General features: G+C 35.9%; 1 protein-coding gene across 4 annotated transcripts in view; it reads right to left on the bottom strand.

Annotated features, from left to right (window-relative positions):
* Window positions 1-21,863, bottom strand: part of PDE1C (phosphodiesterase 1C) — a 572,912-nt gene that overhangs the window by 30,949 nt on the left and 520,100 nt on the right. For 2 of the 4 annotated variants that reach the window (XM_030796181.1, XM_030796180.1), the window contains exon 18: window positions 1,018-7,748. The exons of the other annotated variants lie outside the window; for them this stretch is intronic. In XM_030796181.1, coding sequence (XP_030652041.1) covers window positions 7,735-7,748 — 14 coding nt within the window. In that variant the 3' untranslated portion in view covers window positions 1,018-7,734. Of the gene's footprint in view, window positions 1-1,017; window positions 7,749-21,863 lie in introns of those variants that run through there. 4 annotated transcript variants of the gene reach the window in all.

The raw sequence follows: 21,863 nt of genomic DNA, 5'->3' as shown, positions 1-21,863 counted from the left end.
TCCCCTTCATCAGAGCAATAATACCATGCAGAAACAATACACCATGAGGCCCCGATGAAGAGGTGGTATTTGTGTAATATGCAGTATCACTACTAGAGGGTTCTCTCTCTGGGGCCGGTTTGAAGATATTGGGCTGGATGCCATACAGGATGTAAACCACTTTTACCCCCACAAAGAGGAGTAATGAATGACTACACAGAGTCCCTGACTCATGATGGCCCAACTTAAATTTTTGGACTTCATGATGATGCAAAAGCGATACACACTCAGAAGAAACCATATATAACCATTCTGTTTTTCACTTTCAGAACAGTATTCAATAAATTACATGAGCTATTCAACACTTTATTATAAAATAGGCTTTGTGTTACATTATTTTGCCCAACTCTGGGATAATGTTTTAAGTGTTCTGAGCATGCTTAAGGCAGGATAGCCTAAGCTATGATGCAAACATAGCTGGTAGGTTAGGCATATTAAATGCATTTTCGACTTTTTTCGTTTTTTTCAACCTACAATGAGTTTACTGGGACGTGACCCCATGGTAAGTCAAGGAACCTCTGTATTCCCTAGTCAGACTCCTTATGTTCATGGCTTGAGCAGGAAAATATTGCCAAATATACCCCTTTAAAGAGTAGGAGAAAGAAAAAGTTTGCAATTCGGAAAGCTAGCATCACAGGGCTGTAAAACCATAATACCATTGTACCCTGAAGAAAATTAAACATATGGAATCCAGCTTAACTCCACTAATGCTGAGATTTCTTATGCCTCTGATGAGCTTCTGATAACCCATTTACTTCATCCCTCATAGTAAAAAAAGGTGAAATGAAACTTGATATAGTCATATTCCGTGCATGTCTTTCAGCGTGCAGGCAAAGGCACCTGGTGCCTGGGTATTATGAGATGTTTAAGGGAATACAAAAGAGACAGATGGTTGACTGAGTTTGGACAGCTCTATATCTGAGACAAAACATGGACAACAATGGGAAACATTCAAAGAAAGAAAAAAAAGTCTTTTCATTTTTCCAATTCCAATTAAGAGGTTAACTCATTGTTTTTATTTGGTAATCAGAAGAACATACAAGTACTTATGCATTACTAGATGCTGGGGGAAAATTATACATTGAAGGACTGTCAGGCTCATCTGTGCAATAAAGATTTACAATAAACACATCATTAATTTTTCTGAGAACAGCTCAGTATACTATTTTTTACATGAATCCTTATGATTTAATTTTGTATTTGGAGATATGATGCTATGGCATTTGGATACATTGGTTAAGCAGCGTCTTAGAGAACAGAACACTCTTCCTTAGAATGGATGGCCATTCTTTTGCCCTGTGATGTACAAATGCAAATTACAACCTGCATTCTATCTGCCAGAAGTGTATCTCACATCATGGAAGTACATTCTATCACAACCGTGAAATCAAAACAAGTCCATATTACCATCTTCCCTTTTGGAAGAGCATTCTCAGAACATATCCAGAAATCCCTTCCTTATTCCGCCAAAGAATTGTTTATTCAGCTAGATATTGGTTGAGGTTTGGGTTTTGGTTCTGCTTGCCTCTCTCTTTTGAGTCTTGCTAAATGTTCTTGATAGTAATCCAGGTATTTCTCACAAATCCAGCTGAACAGCAGCAACATCTAAGGCTGAGGAGATGAGTTGAGTTTTCCATTCACATATGGCCAGTGCCCTCATCAGGAGAGAGCCTACAGACTCACGGTGAGTAGGGTGTCTTAAGGATGCTATGCATCCTAAAGAGAAAAACCCTGTGAGAGCAAAAATTGTGCTGTACACTAAGGGAGGACAATAACAACATCATATTTGCCTCTAGGTGACTCACCTTGCTTTCGGTAATTGATTTCCCATAAAGATTTCCTTTTTTCCTGCTTCCTTTTCCCAAGCTATTTCTGCCTCCCCATCTATCCCCAGCGACCTTTGACACCCAAAACTTCCCCATACGAATTACATGGAACAAGGTGCTTTTATTTTTCCCGTTATTTTGTGTTTGTACGTGCTAAAATGATACTGCAAGCAGAATGGGTTACCTGGACAGAAGCAAAAGAAGGAATTTGTGAAGGGTAGAAAAATGGGAGAGAAAAAGAAGGAAAACATAAAGGAGAGTTTGAAAAAGGGGAGACATTTAAATTAGATGGGGGGAATCTGGTTGTACAATGGGCAAAAGAGCTGATAAAAACCTAACCAAGCTCTACAAATGAAAATAGCAAATATATTTTTGAAAATTTTACAGCATATAAAATTGTATAAAAATATCATCAAAGCAAGAAAAAAGGAAATGTATACTCTATAGTTCTACCTCTAGAATCAGTTATTGGACAATACCTATGGCTGTAGGATTTTCTTATCCATCTATATATATTAATATAATATGTGACTGTATTTCTGTACCATCACACATATACCCACTCAAAGACAAGGACAGTAGTACAAAAATTCTACTCCAAGATAGGTCATGAGAGGGAAGCAAAGACTATACAATGATGTGTCCCCAGGGCAATCTATTTAAAACCCATTCTATAGCCATTGGGTTTTAATGGGCTTTATGTTAAATGAATTACCCTGCACCATAAACTGACCGAGAAATGCTCCTGCAGGTTCAGAAGCCAGCACTCATGAAGAATACATGGGTGAGGTTCAGGAATCACGGCTGAAGCTGACCAAAGCTGAGAGGATGGGTCTCCAGTTGGCACTGCCTCTGGCCTGCAACAGCCAGCATCCGCCCAAGGGGGACAAGGTCTCCTCAGGGGAGACTGAATGAGTGTGCTCCGAGCGAACTGAAAGGGCTCACACCCCACTCCCTGCTTCTCCTGGCTGAGCAGATGGCAGCCCAGGCTGGGTGCAAGTACAGTTAGTGAAGCCAGCCATTGCCAGGGTTAATCCACTTCTGCTTGGGAACAGAAGCCAGAATAAACATGAATTCATGTCAAATACCTCTGGAAATATTTTCAAAAAAATGACTAGGGTGGGTATTTAAGAAAACAATCAGGAATTAATAATGTTTAAACTTGACCATCATACATCTTTCAGTCCAGGTCATCCACTGCCAATCATTCCTTGTTTAATATAAAAACAAGAAGCTATTTCGGTGGCACAATTCTTGCTTAATTCAGACATTGCTGGAGAAGCAGCCAGTCTTTTTACAAATGTCCAAGGAGAATCTTTAGAGGCCTGCTTCCCATTTTTCTAATCTCCCTGGGAACATGTTCATGATCAGATAAACTGTCTAATGTAAATGACTCTAGTAACATTCTAATTCCAGTGTCACCTCTGTGCCCACCAGTGTCTTTGGTGAGAGGGAGGAAACCTTAAAAAGTAAAATCTGGCCTTGGCAGGTAATACGTCTCTTGATTCCCAGAGGGAGGTTTTATAGGAATATTGTCATTGCTCATTACAATTTTTTTCATTAAGTTCATTTTCTCAGTGATATGAGGCCTTTAATCATGGATCACAGTTGATAAATTATAAGTATTGCTTTCCATTTGTTCATGAATAAGATCCAATATAACATCATTATTGCAACATTATGTTCTTTAACATCTAACTTTGCCACGGTTCGGTGCTGTACCAATCATGTTATTGGTGGAGCAGAACTATGCAGTTATTCCTCATGCTGCACATAGAGAATCTCCTATTTGCTCTAGGAGAGTCTGTTTAAGGTTTTAAAAGTTTCCACTTGGATTCTCAGTAAATCCACTGATGTTTTATATAGATTGGTGTCATCTTCCCTTTTGGAAAGACATTCTCAGATAAATCCTGTTTTATTGCTTTGCTTTTTTGTTTTGTTTTGTTTTTTCTTAAATCAAGAGGCCATAGAGAAGATTTTATTTTTTTCATTAATTTGGCTATGACAATTTCTCCCAAATTACCTGCAATTTCTCATCTCTTATAATAAGCTATTTGTGTGAGTAGGGTTTGCCTGCATATACTTAGAAGATAAGCCTTTAGCAGTGTGCTTGGCATATAGGAGAAGTTGAATAAATTTTCAGGGAAATTTGAATTTTGTTTGCATTCACAAGTGGATAGTGGAATTCAGTTAGACAATTTTGAATGTGTTTCCTGAATGCTGACCGTGTTCCAAGCACTGTGGTGGGCCAGCACTGCATCTCCTGTGGGGTGTGTGGGCATCTCAGGATCAGAACAAAGTTTCCAATTAGGAAAAAAAAAATGTTGCCTGAATTTCCTAAATTCTCTTTATTTGAGATAGAACACTATATACACAGACTTCCAATCTTAGAATCTTCTCTATTTCACCATGAGAAAAAGATTTCATGCTTTTTTTCGATTGTTTTGCCTAGGCTCCATGGGGAATGTTACAAGGTAATTTCCATCATCAAAGTCTCTGCTCATAGGTTAAGAAAGAAGAAAATATATTATCTATCTATCATCTATCTATCTATCTATCTATCTATCTATCTATCTAATCTATATCATCTATCTATCTATCTATCTAAGGAAAAGTGACCCATGAGAGAAGTGATATTAAAATAAACAGTATCCATACTTCCAAAATATGGATAACAAAAATTGGTCTCCAACTTTTGGATTACTGTCTCACATCCCATGATAATGTGGCTTTTTACTTTACACTTTTGTATCCAAAGGCATGGTTCCAAGTGGAAAATATAATACAATGGCTTAAATTCTACAACTGAATGAACATGTGCACTAGGTTGTTCTTTGGCTTTCAAATGTTTAGATATCATTTTACTGTTTAAGTGTATCAGATCCCCAATGGGATTCTGTCAAATGTTTTCAGTAGTTTTTAAAAGCTCCAAAAATGAAATGGACAGAGGAAGAAAGTCCATTTGAATTTAATGGGTTAGAAATGAGTCTCTTGCCTGCTGCCATAAACTATTAGGGCTCAAAACCTAAGAAAGATTGGTACAAATAAAATATGGAACAAAGGCCTCGATAAGAATGGGTCATTATGCCACTGAAACGGACCACATTAACACAACTTAAATATAGAGCTATTTGGTGACATGGGGGCCCAAATTCAAGGGCTAACTTAATTTGTCACATTTTACCCAGGGACGTGTAGAGTGCATGGTTTTGTCTGTGGTAGGACTGTCCCTACTGCTGTCCCCACATACTGGTCAATTCTTAATTCAGGTGTGTAAGCCCTTGCTCTGTGTGTGTAAACCAGAGTAAGATGTCATAATCTGTGCAGTAGAATAATGTTTGTCCCCAATTGCTGCTCAACTTGAAGAAAGCTGTTTCAAGAGAATTAAAAGACCTCAGAAAATAAGCTAGAGCTTTGGAAATACTGCTCTTGCAGTCAGCACTGATTTGGAATAATTACTTTAATGTTTTATCAGCTCCAGTAGCAATTCATAGCATCATATAATATAGCATTTTGTATTTTTAATAGATAACTTTGCATTTTTACTCAATATCCCTTCAAAACACTTTTTAAAGGTTTAAAGCTAAGAGTGAGTTACATGGAGCTTTGTTTTGCTTCACTGAGAGTTTTAGGTGAAGTTCTTTATGGAATGAAATTCTCTTTACATTCTTTTTCAGCTGATTAATGACTTAAAGCAAATGAAAAACATTTCCATTTTTATTGGTGCTAGAAAAAATGGCTATATTCCTGTTTCTTTTTCAAATGTTGTTTCTTTTTGCTTGTTAGATTATAAAATGGAAGCTGCAGACTTTCTATTTTGACTGGTCAAAAAGCTCCACATACAAAAATACAGAATATAAATGAGGTAAAAGGTCCAGGTTCCAAGGTCAAAAATGCACATACTCTTGGTTATATTTAATTTCAATACAAAATCATACCACCTCTAAGAACATAGTTTGCAAACTGATGTCCCATGGACTGAATGCAGCTCACAGACACGTTTCATTTCATTAGCACAGTGTTTGTAAGTTTTTGAGTTAGTTGTCAATAGGTAAAAATGTGGACAGAGCTTATATCAAATCCTAGGTATCTAGGACCCCCATCCCCACACAGCTCAAATTCAGTTGCTGCCTACCGACTACCCCATTTTGACAGCACCCACCCTTTCCAATTTCTCACAGCTCCCATTGCTCCTTCCTGTCTTACTGATACAAAGGCCCACTATGAATTGCCATTTACCACAATGACTGTGATATTACATGGCTTGCTTTATTCATTTACTTGACCTGCTAGGCCCTTGAAGTCATTTGAATTTGTGGTCACGTTATGTGGTGAGGTCATTGTTATGAACACAGGGAGCACAACAGAAAAATCTAAGTGTTTCTCCAAGGCAAAACGTAAAGCTGACAGAAGAAATCTGTTCAAATATCAGCATGCTGTTGTGCATTTGATACTACAAAGTTCCTCAAATCTTTGTGTTGGGGAACATTTTGGCAAGGCAAAGGTCCTGGAAGACCACACACAGTCTCTTTCTTTCTGCCTGAAAAAATGCCAATATTTTACCTTAGTAATAAAAGGACGTTTAAATATCTGTTCTCGTGCTTTTTCATGTAGAAATTAAATCTGTAGTAAGGAATACACTTAAACCTATTGCCTAGCTCTCTTTCTTTCTATTACTAAATCCCCACTTCATCACCAGCATATTCATGTGCTTTAATCTTGGGAAGGACTCAGAGACTCCTGTGTGACCAACAAACCACATTTTAAGAATCACTTTTATCTAAATCACATCATTTAGACTCATAAAATCACACTTTACTTGCACTCCCTTAGATCCCACCTGTATTTGGTCTCAAGGGGGCTGCAATGTTATTCTCTTTCCATGCTACACCTACTATTCTTATTTTTGATTCATGCTATTAATCCACTTCTATCTTGATTTTTAAAAACTCACTAAAATGCAAAGAATTATCTGCTATATCTCCCTGATACTAATTCCCTTAGCACTTTACTGAATAAAAAGAAGAGTAATGAAGTCAAACCACAGATATCCAAAAGAAGATGGCCAGCCAGTGGTAAAAATTTCAGTAACCACTTAGTTATGGATGCTACCACTGAAAACAATGGGTTCCCACTAAACAGTATGGTCATCAGCTGGACATTCAGGTTTATACTAATGAATGCACAGAGAAAATAAATTAGCCATCACAAAAAGATTCCTATAGAATAATATTTTTTAGAAAACAAACAGAATTCTGTATTATACCAGTGGGAAAAAAAGCATAAAAACAATTTTAAGTCTGAAAGGAAACTGGAGAAAACAAATGTTCCTGACTCAGGAAAGGAACTAGAGACTGGAATCATCATCTTTGCTGTGATGAATGTCAGCATGGCTGTATAGTCAGTAGCCAGTGCAAAAATGACAACATTTAAAGTAACGGCATTGACAGTCATAAAATGGCAATTACTGTGTGTGTGGCTTTTTTCAGGCCTCTCCCAGCATATACAGGATGTCCATTCTCATCAGGCCAGACAGGTGCCTTGAAAGCCATGTCATTAGCAAAGGATTTTGAGGATGTCCCTTCACGTTTTGTTTCTGTTTGAGTAAAAATCTCACGTTGTGTGGTTTGCCCAGGGGAATATCCCCCAGAGTTCTAAGACCTCAAACCAACCCCCAAAGAGTCATCCCTTGGAAGGAGATGGTGTGAGGGAAGGCCAAGGGTCAGGGGGTGGGGGGCTTGTGTTTGAAAGTTGTACACCTTCTCCAGATATGGGTCTTTGTGGAAGAAGGAGAAGAAGGAGAATGAAGAAGCTCAGCTAGAATGATGCAAGACATTGGCAGCCTCTTTTATTGTCTATGAGGTCTTTTTTACTCTTGTGAATCTGAAAAAAAGAAAAAGAAAAAGAAAAGTGTCAATGCTGCCTTTCCCCCCCTCCACCTCCACCCTCCAAGTCTGAGGAGAAGAAAATCTAGGGGACAAAAAAAAAAATGGGATAACCAATTAAACATTTCCATACTGGTCATTGCTGTCTCCCTTGTAACAAGATTTGTTCTATTCATAAGGGGAAAATGTCAGTGCAAAACTGTAATATCAGTACATTTGAAATCTTAATAGTTGCTATAAACTAGATTAGCAAACATTAGGTCATGCAGTAGGGATATTAAGCCACTTTCTTTTGCAATGGAGATTACGGTTTTGTTGCCAGATCAGGTCAATCTGTCTCAAGGGTCAGTGGGATTGGAAGAAATCAGATTCATCTAATCCCAACTGTTCTCATATCAAAAACAATACTTCTCTCTCTCAGAATTCTTGCTCCACCCTCAGAAGTTTCCCAGAGACATTTAAAGCCAGATGTATCCTAGCCCAAATCATTTTGCAGATGGGTGAATCACCTGAGTTCTCCACTGGACCCAGAGCAAGGGGGTGGAGGAAGAAGACAAAGATGGAAAAAGGACTAGGTTAATGAAAATAGACAATATTGCATTTCTTTTCAACTGGCATGCTCTACCTCATGTAACCTCAAAGGTCTTAGGCAGAATTTAAAACAACCACCACAACAAACCCACCATATTATTTCTTCCAATTGGTGTTGCATGCTCTGCAAGTCATCATGCCTTATAGTTAGAAAGTGTTCCCTCCTGTGCAGGGCTCCAGTAGGCTTGGACTTTAAGAAGGGTAACACCATTATCTACAGAGATGTTAGAAGCCTTTACAGGACAAGGAAAGTTTCCCATTCAACTTTAAAGACTAAGATATTCTCCTAAGATTTAGGTTAATTTAGCAGAAAACTCATTGGGAGATAGGAGAACTTCTTCTGATCTATTGCAATTACAGTCAATTCTCAATTTTCCAGGGGCCATTGATCCAAGCTTCCTGCTGTTCCTCTAACTTTGTTATGTTCTTGATTGTTCATTATGTTTACCCTCCATTAACACCTTCACCCATTTGAGAGAAATAACAGACAAAAGTGAGGCTTCAGACCAATCACTTTCCTCCAATACTAGCACTGATAAACTTGCCAGTGAGAGAAGGAGGTGAAACAAAAGCTGAAATCAAGGATGAGAAATTTTCCATTGATGTTGATAGTCTATGCACAATTTGGTCCACATGGAATTGCAATACACAACTTTGTCCTTAGTACTCTGACCCTGCCATTATCAACTTGGGATCATATGTCATGAGGCTTCTTTTAGAGAGTCATCATAATACTAACCACCTTCAGAGATGTCCCCAGACCCTCAAATGTAAAGCCCAATTTTGTTAGGATGAAGGTTGCGTTTGATTTTTTAATAACAGACCCATTGGTTGGAAGGAAGCTAGAGACAGATAGCTGGGGACAGCTGATAAGGACCACTATTTAACTCAGTGAGCCTCACCTGGCCAACAAGGAGAGTGATGCACCTCCTGCAGACTGGGTTAGCAGAGACCCACGGTCCAGACTGCTGGGTCCCAGAGATGGAAAGAGGCCTATTTAGGGTCTTAATGAAATACAAAGGCTGCTAAAAGGAGATATTCCTCCATTTCTAATCACTGCTTATGGGTGAGATGGTGGAGTGTTCCCTCTGGCTGTGGATCTCCATCCTCCCCTCCAGCTTTGGGTCAAGGGGTAAAGGGAAAGGGTGAATAAAAGAAGTTTGTGTGTTTAAGTTATGCCTGTGTTCATTGTCATTAAATACTACTGGCAGTAAAAGAACAAGCAGCATATGTTCTATAGCTGGGTCTGTGATGTGATGACCTGAGTCATCATCCCTGGCCTTCCCAAACACATGCCCTCTAAAAGTAACTTCTGTTTGTGAATTTCTTAAGGCACTTAAGAAATACCCTAAGGTCCCTATATCATAGCTACCTGCAAAATAATGTTCCAACCCAGACTGCTGACTCTTTGAGAACAGGGAAAATACCTCATTTATCATTTATAACACTTCTTGCATGTAGTGCAATGCCTGACACATAGCATATGCTCAACAATTTTTTTTAACGAAAAAGAAGAGAATTGAATAAGCATGAGGAGGATGGGACTGATAAGGTGTGGTGATGCATAGGAGGTTTCCCTCCACCCTTTTTCTAATTTTGACTTTCACAGCATGAATCAAAAATTTAAAAGAAAATAATAAATGCACTAATTATGTATTTTATTCACTAGTAAGGTATATCAAAATATTCACATTCCCTATGAAGAAGCCCAATTATGGATGGCTTTCTGTGGAGCTAATCTCACAGAGAAGGAGCACCTGCTATCCAGGCAGCTTTGGCATGGTTTGTAAATCAGGCCTGGTCCTCTTTTCACTCCACATCCTATCTTTCATTGTGTTTTGGTTTTATATATTTGTTTTCAATATAAACTGAAATGCAGTAAGCATCAGCAAGACTACAAAGTATATGAAAATGAGGACCCTGAAGACAAAGTGTCAATAGGCCACTCTGTGTGTAACTGAGATGCATGACTTTTTGAAGGCCACGAAAAGTAGTTAAATCCTTCCACTTTTTTAAGAGTGACTGATGAATTGAAATGGAAACTTCCTTGCCACATCTTGGAATAATTCAGGAAAATATTTAAGTGCCTACCTCTTGACCCAAGACTTTTTATATCTCACAAGGTAAAGCTGTGGGGACTTTAAATCCTGAAGTGCAAATACATGGTATATGAATTCACAGAAATGCATTTACTCTATGGGAGCATACAATCATGTTTCAGCAACTTCACTTAGAAAAATGGGAGATGGACTTAAAACAATGTGGCCTTATTTATGGTACCATGCTACTCCCATAGGTAAGTGCAGATGCTATATATAGGTCTTAAAACCATGTGATTTGAAGATAATTGGTTTTAGAAGAAGATTGAAGTTCAAGTTAACATGACTTGAGTCTAAAAATGTGTTTATCCATTATAATGTTTATTCCTGGATCAAAAATGGAGTGTCAATGAGGCAGCCCTCATAAGAATTTGCCACTGGGCTTAAAAAATATTTTAAATGCATTTCTCTTCCATTTTTTCTTGGATTTGATGTTTTTACAGCCTGATTCAACTATCACCTAAACTCAAAGAAGTAAGTTGACTTGGCTGAAGAGAGAGCTGGGGTTCAAAACCAGATTTTCAGGTCCTAGGAACTCTGTACCATAGCTGCCTCCCTATGGAGTCAACTTTCTGCAAAAACAGCAAAGTGATACAGCACACACCTGACAAGTTATAAAACTCTAAATAGAAAAAAAAGTGAAGAATAAGTGTAGAGAATCCAAAACCAATTTGAAATGTCATGTAAGACTTCTATTGGGCATATGAATGGGTACTGGTTTTTTTTTTTTTTTTTTTTGAGACGGAGTCTCGCTCTGTCGCCCAGGCTGGAGTGCAGTGGCGCAATCTCGGCTCACTACAAGCTCCGCCTCCCGGGTTCACGCCATTCTCCTGCCTCAGCCTCTCCGAGTAGCCGGGACTACAGGCGCCCGCCACCACGCCCGGCTAATTTTTTGTATTTTTTAGTAGAGACGGGGTTTCACTGTGGTCTCGATCTCCTGACCTCGTGATCCGCCCGCCTCGGCCTCCCAAAGTGCTGGGATTACAAGCGTGAGCCACCGCGCCCGGCCGGTTTTTTTTTTTAATAAGAAGAAAACATTAAGAAAAAACAATTTTAAAGTATCTGTTAGGCTTTATCCAGGTATGGATTTAATTGTCCTAGGTCACAAGTACATGACAGCTATTTTAAAGGGTTATTTTCAACATGTGCATGCTTTCTCCTTGCCCTAAATAATAGAGCATATGATTATAATAGGATTATTCTAAATGAATTTTCACTACAAATAATATCCATGCTACAGCACTGCTAAGACAAAATCCTCTCATCATGTATTATTCCAGCACAGGAAAATAAAACAGAAGGACAGATAGACAGACACATAGATAGATAAACCAGATAGATAGATAGATAGATAGATAGATAGATAGATAGATAGATAGATAGATAGATAGACAGACAGACAGACAGACAGACAGACAGACGACATTTGTGGGAATGTAACTTCTTAAAACCTTGCCTATGCCATTAACTCCTAAAATTTACCCATTTGATCCAAACACACAGAATAAGAACAGTACAAAGAACGGTTACTTTAGTGCAAAAGTAATTGCGGTCTTTACCATTACTTTCAGTGGCAAAAACCCCATTTACTTTTGCAGCAATCTGATAGTTCTTAGGTCCAACGCTTTCCCTCTTTGTCTTTCCTTTTGCTCCATTGCATCTGTGCTACCACTGAAAATAACAATGATGTTAAACTCTTCCTCTCTACCCTTGTTGCTTTCTCTCTTTCATTTAGCATGTTCTTTCTTTCCAAACATAAAATATGTGAACAACTGTCTCTGTTCTTCTGTCTCACACTGCCCAAGGTGTCTTACTGCTATCATGCTCTGTTTTAAGAATGTAGCACATTAACACAAAGACAATGATTAAAACACTGAACTCTCTAAATGCCCCCAAGGCCTGGCCCACTTTTAGCAGACAAGTAAAAGTCAGGCATCAGTAACTCCTACAACTCCTCTGATGATAAGTCAACATCCCTGATTCACAGAGGTGCAGGTGAGGGTAGAGTTAAGCACTCTTGTCCGCACAAAAGAGTTTTGTTTCTGATCAGTCTTTGAATCTGTGAAGTCAGGAAGAAGCCAAGGACCATAAAGAAAGTCCTTCAGATCAGTAAGTGAGGCTTGGATTTTAGACCTGAAATATTCTGACTACTCTTCATGTTTTTCTCAATTTTATTAGTTCAGGAAAAGCAGAAAAGATTCTAAATGATGAGAAAACCAAACAAACAATCATTTTCTCATGTTTTCACTATGGCTCCAGGGCATAGAATAAAAATAGCATATATTGTAGCGGGCTAATACTTAAGAAATGCAGATGTCGTCACTTGGAGAGCAGAATGCCCATCAGTGGAGAATGCTAAGAAAAAATGCAAAGGGAGGGAAGCTTGAATACTTGCTGAATATTGCATTTTAATAGCTTTTATTAGCACGTGAGTATCTAGACAAGAAATGGCATTACCAATGTAGATAGTTTTAGGTTCTGCCTTTGGCACATATTTACTTCAAAGGTTCCCGTTATTTTAAATATTTTTTATAATGTTAATAGAGTTTCTTTTGGCAAATGTATTGTTACTTGTGTTTCTCCAATCCCTTGCATATAATCTGACAAAATATCATTTTTTCTAGGAGAAAATATTTATTTCATGATTACTAAGAAGCTTTATTTTAAACATCCTGAACATCAGTATTAAGGAAAAAAGAAAAATCACACCTTGCCCCGTAGTTATAAAATTTTAATTCCCTCTGTCAAACCAGATTCCTTTAAAAATACAATGGTATATTAATAGTTCCACAAAGTATCTAGAAGACAGAGTGAAACAATGAAAGCTTATGTAGCAATAATTGCAAAGGAAAAGTTGTTCAGAAAGTCTAATTTATCATTAACAAAGAGTTCATAATATACTTTTATTTGACATTTCTACTATGTAGTTACTTGGTAAGAGACTGGGATCTAAATGCCTATATAAAAAACATGAATTGATGTTAGAAGTTTCCCTTAGTATAACACAATTTATTTAAACCCATCAATCTCATATAATATATCATATAATCCACATACTATGGATTGGTTAATAGATTTTCCCCAAATCCATAAAATAAAACCAATTATGTTGAGTTTAACAATAACTCTTGTTGTTGGGTCAACCTACAGCACAGCTTCCAAAATTAAATACAGAATGACAATGAAGTATCTAAATCAAAATGTGTAATCAAAAAAACCTTTTAGGGTTTAATTAGTGAAGTTTTAACCAGATACATGAGAATAACAGACACCTAAAAATAATATTACAATTCTCTCCTCCATTTATTGACTTTTTTTTGTTTTCCTTGGACAGGGACATATATATATATATATATATATATATATGTATATATGTATATATGATTTAAGATGTATGTAACAGTTTATCGTAGAGGGTATATATTATGTATATATGATATATATTAATATATCTTACATGGTATATGTCATATATGCATCATATATCAGATATATCACATGATGCATATCATATGTATCATATATGTATGATATATGTATGTGTGTACATATATATGTGTGTGTACATATGTGTGTGTATAATTTCAGTTGCTATTTTCATACTACAAATGTGAATTTCAAGACACGAAAATCTGCAAGAGGACAACGGTAGTCACCTGCCATCTTGTTCCTTTATAATTTCTTTATATTCATTATATACTGTCCTTGAAAAGCACAAGGACATTCACTGAACCTGAAAGTATATAAAAAATGCATTGATTTGAAATGGACATTTATTACCAAAAGCGCTAACTGTTCTGATTCACTATGACTCAGATGAAATGCTAGAACCATGAGTAAGTAATAGGCTTTGTACGTCCATGCTCCCAAGAGCAGAAGTCCATAGCAAAAAAGGAACAAGGTGCTTTTTCAGGTTAACACTGTTTGGCCACTTCCCACTCACATATTATGGATTGGTTAATAGATTTTCCCCAAATCCATAAAAAAACCCAATTATGTTGGGTTTAAGCATCACTGAATTCACAATAGCTCTTGTTGTTGGGTCACCCTACAGCACAGCTTCCAAAATTAATTACAAAATGACAGTGAAGTATCTAAATCAAAATGTTTAATCAAAAAAACCTTTTAGAGTTTAATTAGTGAAGTTTTACCCAGATTCATGAGAATAACAGACATCTAAAAATAATATTACAACTCTCTCCTCCATTTATTGACTTTTTGTTGTTTTCCTTGGGCAGGGACATTGGAGTGGAGAGTTTAGATACTTGTCAAACTACTTGAGAAAATAAGGTTGTAAATGCTTTAGAAAACACATGCTAAACCACAGCATTTCCTCACTATTAATGTTCCACATGACATAAATATGTTAAGGAAATGGGTCACAGGAGTTTTCATGGACAAATGGCTAAGGGAAATGGGATATTAGTCAGAATTTGTGTTCTTATGATGACTTAATTGGAACCCAAAGCACTCCAGATATTTGGTCCCTCTTTGCTCATGAAAAATAACCTACACAGATGCTGGATTCTCACGTTGAAAGCAATTCCTTCATTAAAGAAATGTCTACTTTTTGTCAATACATAGAAGGCTGCAGTGGGATACCTTCCCAGACCTAAGAAATATTATCCTTTGAGACAGAAACAAGTTTAGAACCTAAAGGATGGGATTAACTATATATAGAAACTGCCTCAAATTAGCAGATTTTGACTTTAGTGGCATGACCACTAGTGAAGTATATTACAAATGATTCATTACTAAAAACAGTTAAGCACTGAAGTTATAAAGGGTTAATTTTTAAGGTAAGTAGAAGAGATTCAAAGTTATTGCTATGGCAACACTGTCTTGAGTGTGAGAGAAAAGGATGGGGTAACAGCTTGTCTTCCCAGTTCACATTCCTTGGCCTATTTTACACATCACATGATCTGGGCACACCTTCAGAGAGGTGTAGAGCTAGTGAAAATCTGGTAGTCTAAGGTGGACAAAAAATAATGAGGAAAAAAAATCGAGAACATCTACCTTAAAAACAATGAAGTATCGTCAAGATTAAGGCCCAGAAAAGCAATCAAGGATGACTGAAAGTGAACAAGAATAATAATCTACTCCAAGATATTAACACATCTCATGGCTGAATTAATGTGTGGCTACAAAACAGGCAAGAAAAGGGGTGCCATAGAGGGGTGCCTTTTGCACTGTCAGGATATAGGATATGCAAGATGACCCATATCCACTCTTCTTGGCAGGTCCGTCCCAATGATAGAAACAGATTTCAAGATATTCTACCTTAAGATCACATTTCATCAACTAAGTCCCCTTACATGTTCAGTTCACCAAGCAACCTTCTGATACAATTTGACTTTCCAAGTAGGTTTTCCTTCAAGAAGAAGAAACCACCAACTGGCCAGTTGACATGAGGATCCCAGCGTATGTGGAGTATATATTTCACATTGTACATCAGTAAACTGTCAGTCAAAACTATGCACTGGTCACAAGTATTCATTCCAGTGTCAACAAATCCTCTCCAGCATAATCGACTCTTCCTTTACTGTCAATATGGAATTCCTTGTTCTGCCATTGTGTAGAGCTCTTCTAGCTAATCAGCAGCCTCTCTTTCTAATCATCACATATCCCCTAAGCTCCCAGATGAAGGAATTTTGTGTTTCCCAAATGAGACCATTCTTATATAAAGAACAAAATGATGAATGGCAAAGTAAATTTCACTAAAAAGTCCTATGTCAAGAATTCTCAAAATGCCAAACATTTTCTATTACTTATGTGTAGTGATGCAACATAAACTAGAGTAGAAGTTTGAACAAAAATGGTCACTAAAACCACCATCCTCTAACAATGGTAAATCCATTAGAATTTGGTCAAAAATCATATCAACAGTTTCTTAGAAACAAATAGATCTTTCAGAAATTGAGAAAAATATTAAAGGAATTACAAAATTCTCCATAACATCTTCTGTATCTAGGGGGTATAAGATTCATTCAAATATGAGTGTGCTGAAGACAAGTAAGTGTGTTCAAGTGTTGCTATGGCTCTGCATGGACCAATGCATAGCCAGTGTCAACTACAAGTGATAACACGAAGCCTGTGGGAAGAAATAGCAGAGATTGGAAAACTAAGGTGATAAAATGAAACATCAACCAAAAGGAAGGTTTTGAGGTATCTAAAATAGGGCAGTTCTTTATTCTGGCGTATAAAGACAATCCAAAACTATTGTCCTAAGTAGTAATGGGGACATTTTTTTTGGAAGAAAGAATAATGTATGATTCCTCGAGATGAGAAAACTGGAACACAGGTGTCCATGCCAATAAGAAAACTGATAATGCCCTTAGGGTCCATGTAACCAGTTTATGCACACCTGCTGAATAAAGGTCATGTGACAAAGCATTTATTGTTTCTCAAATCTCTGGAAATGAACTTAAGACAGAAACAATCTCTAGTAAAGACATACATGTGTCAGTTCTACCCACAGCCTGCTGTTTGACTCTTTTCTCCCCAGATCTGCAAAGCAGGGCACACCTCCACATCTGTACAGGCCCCTTCTTTCACTACCAGCTTCATTAAAGAGCAGGTCACGATGCCTCACCCTATAGGCAACTAACATTTTTCAAAATATGAACATGATGAAAATTAAATACCACTCAAGTGTAAAGTTGTATCCTTCTGCTGTTTTTATCAATGGCTTGGCACATCAATTCAAATAGAACAAAAGATGCCTTAAAAGCTCAGAGTCATCCATTCCAAATTTATTTATGTACTCCATTTCAAACTAACTTGTTAGGAATCATCTATTTTTTAAAAAATTAAAAAAGAAAAAAACAGAAAAAACACATACATTTCTTCAGGTGACCGCTGTGAGCCATGTAGCAAGTCAAGGTCATGAGACAACAGCCTTGTGAAGAATTATATAATGTAGATATGATTAGAGGCAAATTCCTATAATGTACACAACAACCCTTTTGATCACAGTTATTTCTTCTATGCAAACTAACAAGAATACTGGCTACACTGCCTCCTCCATTTTTTCTGTACTAAGATCCTAAATAGGGGAACATGATTATCTTGAGAAATATTCAAAAAGAATGGTTGTAAGAAATACAATTTCCTCACTGAGAAAACAAACTGACAAAGCTGTGTCCTGACAGCCACAGTGAAATGCAGAGCTAAGAAATTATTACGTGGATGTAATATACATATCCCCTCATACAAGCTTTGTTTTATCTTAATATGGTTTTAAATTTGGCTTTTAATTTTCACATCCCTAATGATGTCAAGGATCTTTTAATGTGCTTATTTGCTAGTTGTATATCTTCTCTAGTGAAAAGTTTGTTCAATTTTTTTGTATGTTTTTAATTGGGTTGTTTTCTTATTATTTAATACTGAGTATCTATATTTAATGAATATCAGTTATTTAACAAATATATGTTTTGCAAATATCCCCCCAGAATGTGAATTGCCTTTTTATTCTCCTAATAGAGGCTTTTGATAAAGCTTAATTTATCTATTTGTTTTTTATGGTTTGTACTTTTGTGGTCATGCCTAATAAATCTTTGCTTAACCCAAGATCAAAAAGAGTTTCTCTTATATTTTCTTAACTAGAAACTGATAGTTTTACATTTTACATTTAGGTTTATGATAAATTTTGGTATGTTGCTTGTATATGATGTATAGTTAGAAATTCACTATTTTGCATATGACATTCAAGCATGTCATCATCATTTGTTGATGACTATCATTTTCTCTTGGAATTATCTTTGCCCTTTATTAAAAATAAATTGTCCATACACATGTAGATCTATTTTTGGAGTACCTAAGCTATTCTGTTGACCTGTTGGTCTGTGTTGATGCCAATACCATGCTGCCTTAATTACCACAGCTTTACAGTAAGTCTTGAAATCAAACCTTCTGTGTAGTCCTCCAACTTTTTCCTTTTTCAAAGTTGCTTTGTCTATTCTGGATGCTTTGTATTTCCATATGAATTTTAGAATCAGCTTGTCAATTCCTACCAAAAAAAGCATACTGGGATTTTAACTGAGATTGTATTGAACCTACAGATCAACATGGGAAGAATTTACATGTCACCTGTCTCTAGAAAATCCCCAAATATTTGGAAATTAAACATTACACTTCTAAATAATTCTTAGGTCAATGTAGATACCAAATGGAAATTAGAAAGTATTTTGAGCTGAATGTGAATGAAAATGCATCATATCAGAGTTTGGATCATGATGCTAAAGCAGTACTTCAGAAAATCTATACCACTAAATGCCTATACTAAAAAAGAAAAAAATCTCAAATCAGTAACCATGACTTTCACCTTAAGAAACTATAAGAATAAGACAAAGTAAATCCAATAGCAAGCAGAAGATAGGAAATAATAAAGATGGATATTAATAAAATAGAAAACAGAAAAACAATGGAAAATATTAATGGTGATGATTAATAAAATATATTAACCTTTAGCCAAACAGATCAGGGAAAAAGAGAGAAAACACAAACTACACATATAAAAAACGAGAGTGATAACATTATTAAAAATTCTACAGATATTAAAATAATAATAACATAATACGAACATCCTTTCAATTTAATTCTATCGTGGTCCATGAACATATTTGTTTGCCTTGAATCCTTTTGAATTTATTGGGACTAATTTATTCTCCCAGAATATAGTCTATCTTTTTAAATATTCTGTATGCACTTGAAAAGGATGTGTATTCTTCTATGGTTGGGCATTCTAGGAATGCCAATTATGTCAAGTTGATTGACACTGTTGTACAAGTCTTTGTTTCCTTGCTGATTTTCATATCTACTTAGTCTATTAATTATTAAGAGATATTAATGTCTCCAAGTAAATTGTGAATTAAAAATTTTTTTGTAGTTTGTTTCAAGTATTTGGTGCATAAATGTAAAAAATGATTATATTCTCTTGATAAATGGACATTATCATTATGAAATGAACTTCTTTATTGCTGAAACTTCTTTATTCCTGTCTTTGTTCTGATATCTACTTTGTCATATATTAATATAGCCACCTAGGCTTTCTTTTGATTAGTGTTAAGACAGTATACCAATTTACAAACTTTTACTTTTGTGCTATTTGTGTCCTTTTTTGATTGTTTTTGTTTTTATTTGTATATGTTTATGCGATACAAGTGTAATTTTGTTGCATTAATATATTTGATAGTGGTGAAGTCAGGAATTTTATATTTGTGTCTTTTTGTATAAAGTCATAATATATTTGAATATTACAATCTCACAATCTCTGCCTTTTAATTAAGGCACTTAAGTCATTTATATTTAACGTGATAACTGATTTGCTTTGTTTTAATTCTGTGATCTTCCTATTTGTTTTCTATTTGTCTCATCTGCTCTTTATTCCCTTCTTACTCTTTTTCTACCTTGTTTTGGATTAATTATTTTATGATTCCATTTTATCTGTTGTTGGCTAATCAGCTATATATCTTTGTTTTGTTGTTTTAGTGATTGCTTTAGAGCTTATAATAAATATGCTCTTAATTTACCTCAATCCTCCAATGATTTTATAACACCTCTTGTGTGATACTGAACCTTACAATAGATATCCCATTTCTCCCCTACTGGACTTTTTGCTACTATAGTCATACATTTTATTTTTGTATATGTTATAAACTAAACAGTACATTTATATTATTTTGTTTACCTAGTCAATTATCATTCAGATAAATTAGAAAAATCATATATATTTATCCATGCAGTTGCCATTTTTAATGCTCTTCATTCTTTTGTACAGATCCTTATTTTCATACAGCATAATTACCCTTGCCTTTCCTTAAAATTTCTTGCATGGTGCATCTACTAGTGATGAATTCATTAAGTTTTTGTATGTCTGATGAAAACATCTTAATTACATCTTGGTTTCTGAAAAATATTTTCGCTAGGCATAGAATTCTTCGTTGATTTTTTTCCTTTCATTAATTAAAAAATTTAGCTCCGCTGTCTTCTTATTTGCATTGTTCCTCACAAGAAATCTACTGTCATCCTTATGTTTGTTTGTCTGTACATATGTTTAATTTTTCTCTGGCAGTTTTTAAATTTTTCTCTTCATCACTGGTTTTGAGCAATCTGATTATAGTATGCTTTTGTGTAGTTTTCCTTATATTCCCTGTGCTTGAGATGTATTGAGCTTCTTGAGTCTGTGGATTTATAGTTTTCATCATCTGACAAAATTATAGCCCCTGATTTTTCAAATATTTTTCCTCCTCTCTCCTCTACCTGGGGATTCCAAGTACACATTTATTAGGCTATTTGAAGGTGTCCTACAATTCTGTTTTTATTCTTTTTTTCTATTTCCTTCTGGGTAGTTTCTATTGCTATCGTTTTGCTACTCTTTTCCTCTCTGAAGTCTAATTCCATCCAGTGTATTTACCATTAATCTCATCTAATGTTACTCTGTCAATACCATCGATCACATTTCTCATATCAGATATTGTAGTTTTCATATTTAGAAGTTTGATTTTAGTCTTTTAAAAAGATCTTCCATGTGTCTACTTCTGAACATATGGGCTACAGTTACAAGAACTGCTTTTATGTATTTGTCTGCTAATTCTAACATCTGTTTCAGTTCTGGGTTGGTTTCAATTGGTTGGGCTTTTACTTTATTGTGGGTAGTGTTTTCTTGCTGCATTGCATGCCTGGTAATTTTTTATTGGATGCCAAACATTGTGAATTTCACCTTGTTGGGTGCTGGATATTTTTGTCCTCTATGTATATCCTTGAGCTTTATTCTGGGGTGCAGTTAAATTACTTGGAGACACTTTGATCCCTTTTATGTCTTGCTTTTAAGATTGTTAGATAGAACCAGAGCAACATATAGGTTACAGCTAATTATTCCCATGACTAAAGCAAGAAAGATTATGAGTCTTTTACCTAATTTTCTTTAAATAATGAGATATTCAAATCTGGCTAGTGGGAATAGGCACTTTTCCCTGACTTGTGTGAACATCAGGACTGTTCCCTCTAATCCTCTTGGATGGTTCTGTTCTGGCCTCAGGTAGTTTCCTCATTGCATGCGTTGTTCAGTGTAGTAGTTTCCCTTTACACACAAAGGATATTTTCTAAGACTCCCAGGAGATGTCTAAAACCTCAGATAGTACTGAACCCTATATGTATTACACACACATTTCTTTTTTCTTCTTCACAATTTCATTGATAGATTTCATTCTTAGCATAGATCTTAGCAGCCTCAGCATAATTTTTTTCTTTATTAGTCAAGAACTTTCATCTTTTTACTTAAAAGAAGTACTTTGTGGCTTCTCTTTGGCATATCTGAATTGCCAACATCTCCATTCTTTTGCTTTGGAACCATTGTTAAGTAATATAAAGGTACTTAATTGCAAGCACTGTGATACTTCAACAGTCAATCTGATAAACGAGAC

Source organism: Nomascus leucogenys, chromosome 17 (genome assembly GCF_006542625.1).
Source record: "Nomascus leucogenys isolate Asia chromosome 17, Asia_NLE_v1, whole genome shotgun sequence".
Classification (NCBI taxonomy): Eukaryota; Metazoa; Chordata; class Mammalia; order Primates; family Hylobatidae; genus Nomascus; species Nomascus leucogenys.
Note: the sequence above shows the minus strand (reverse complement) of the source record. Positions and strands in the feature narration are given on the sequence as shown.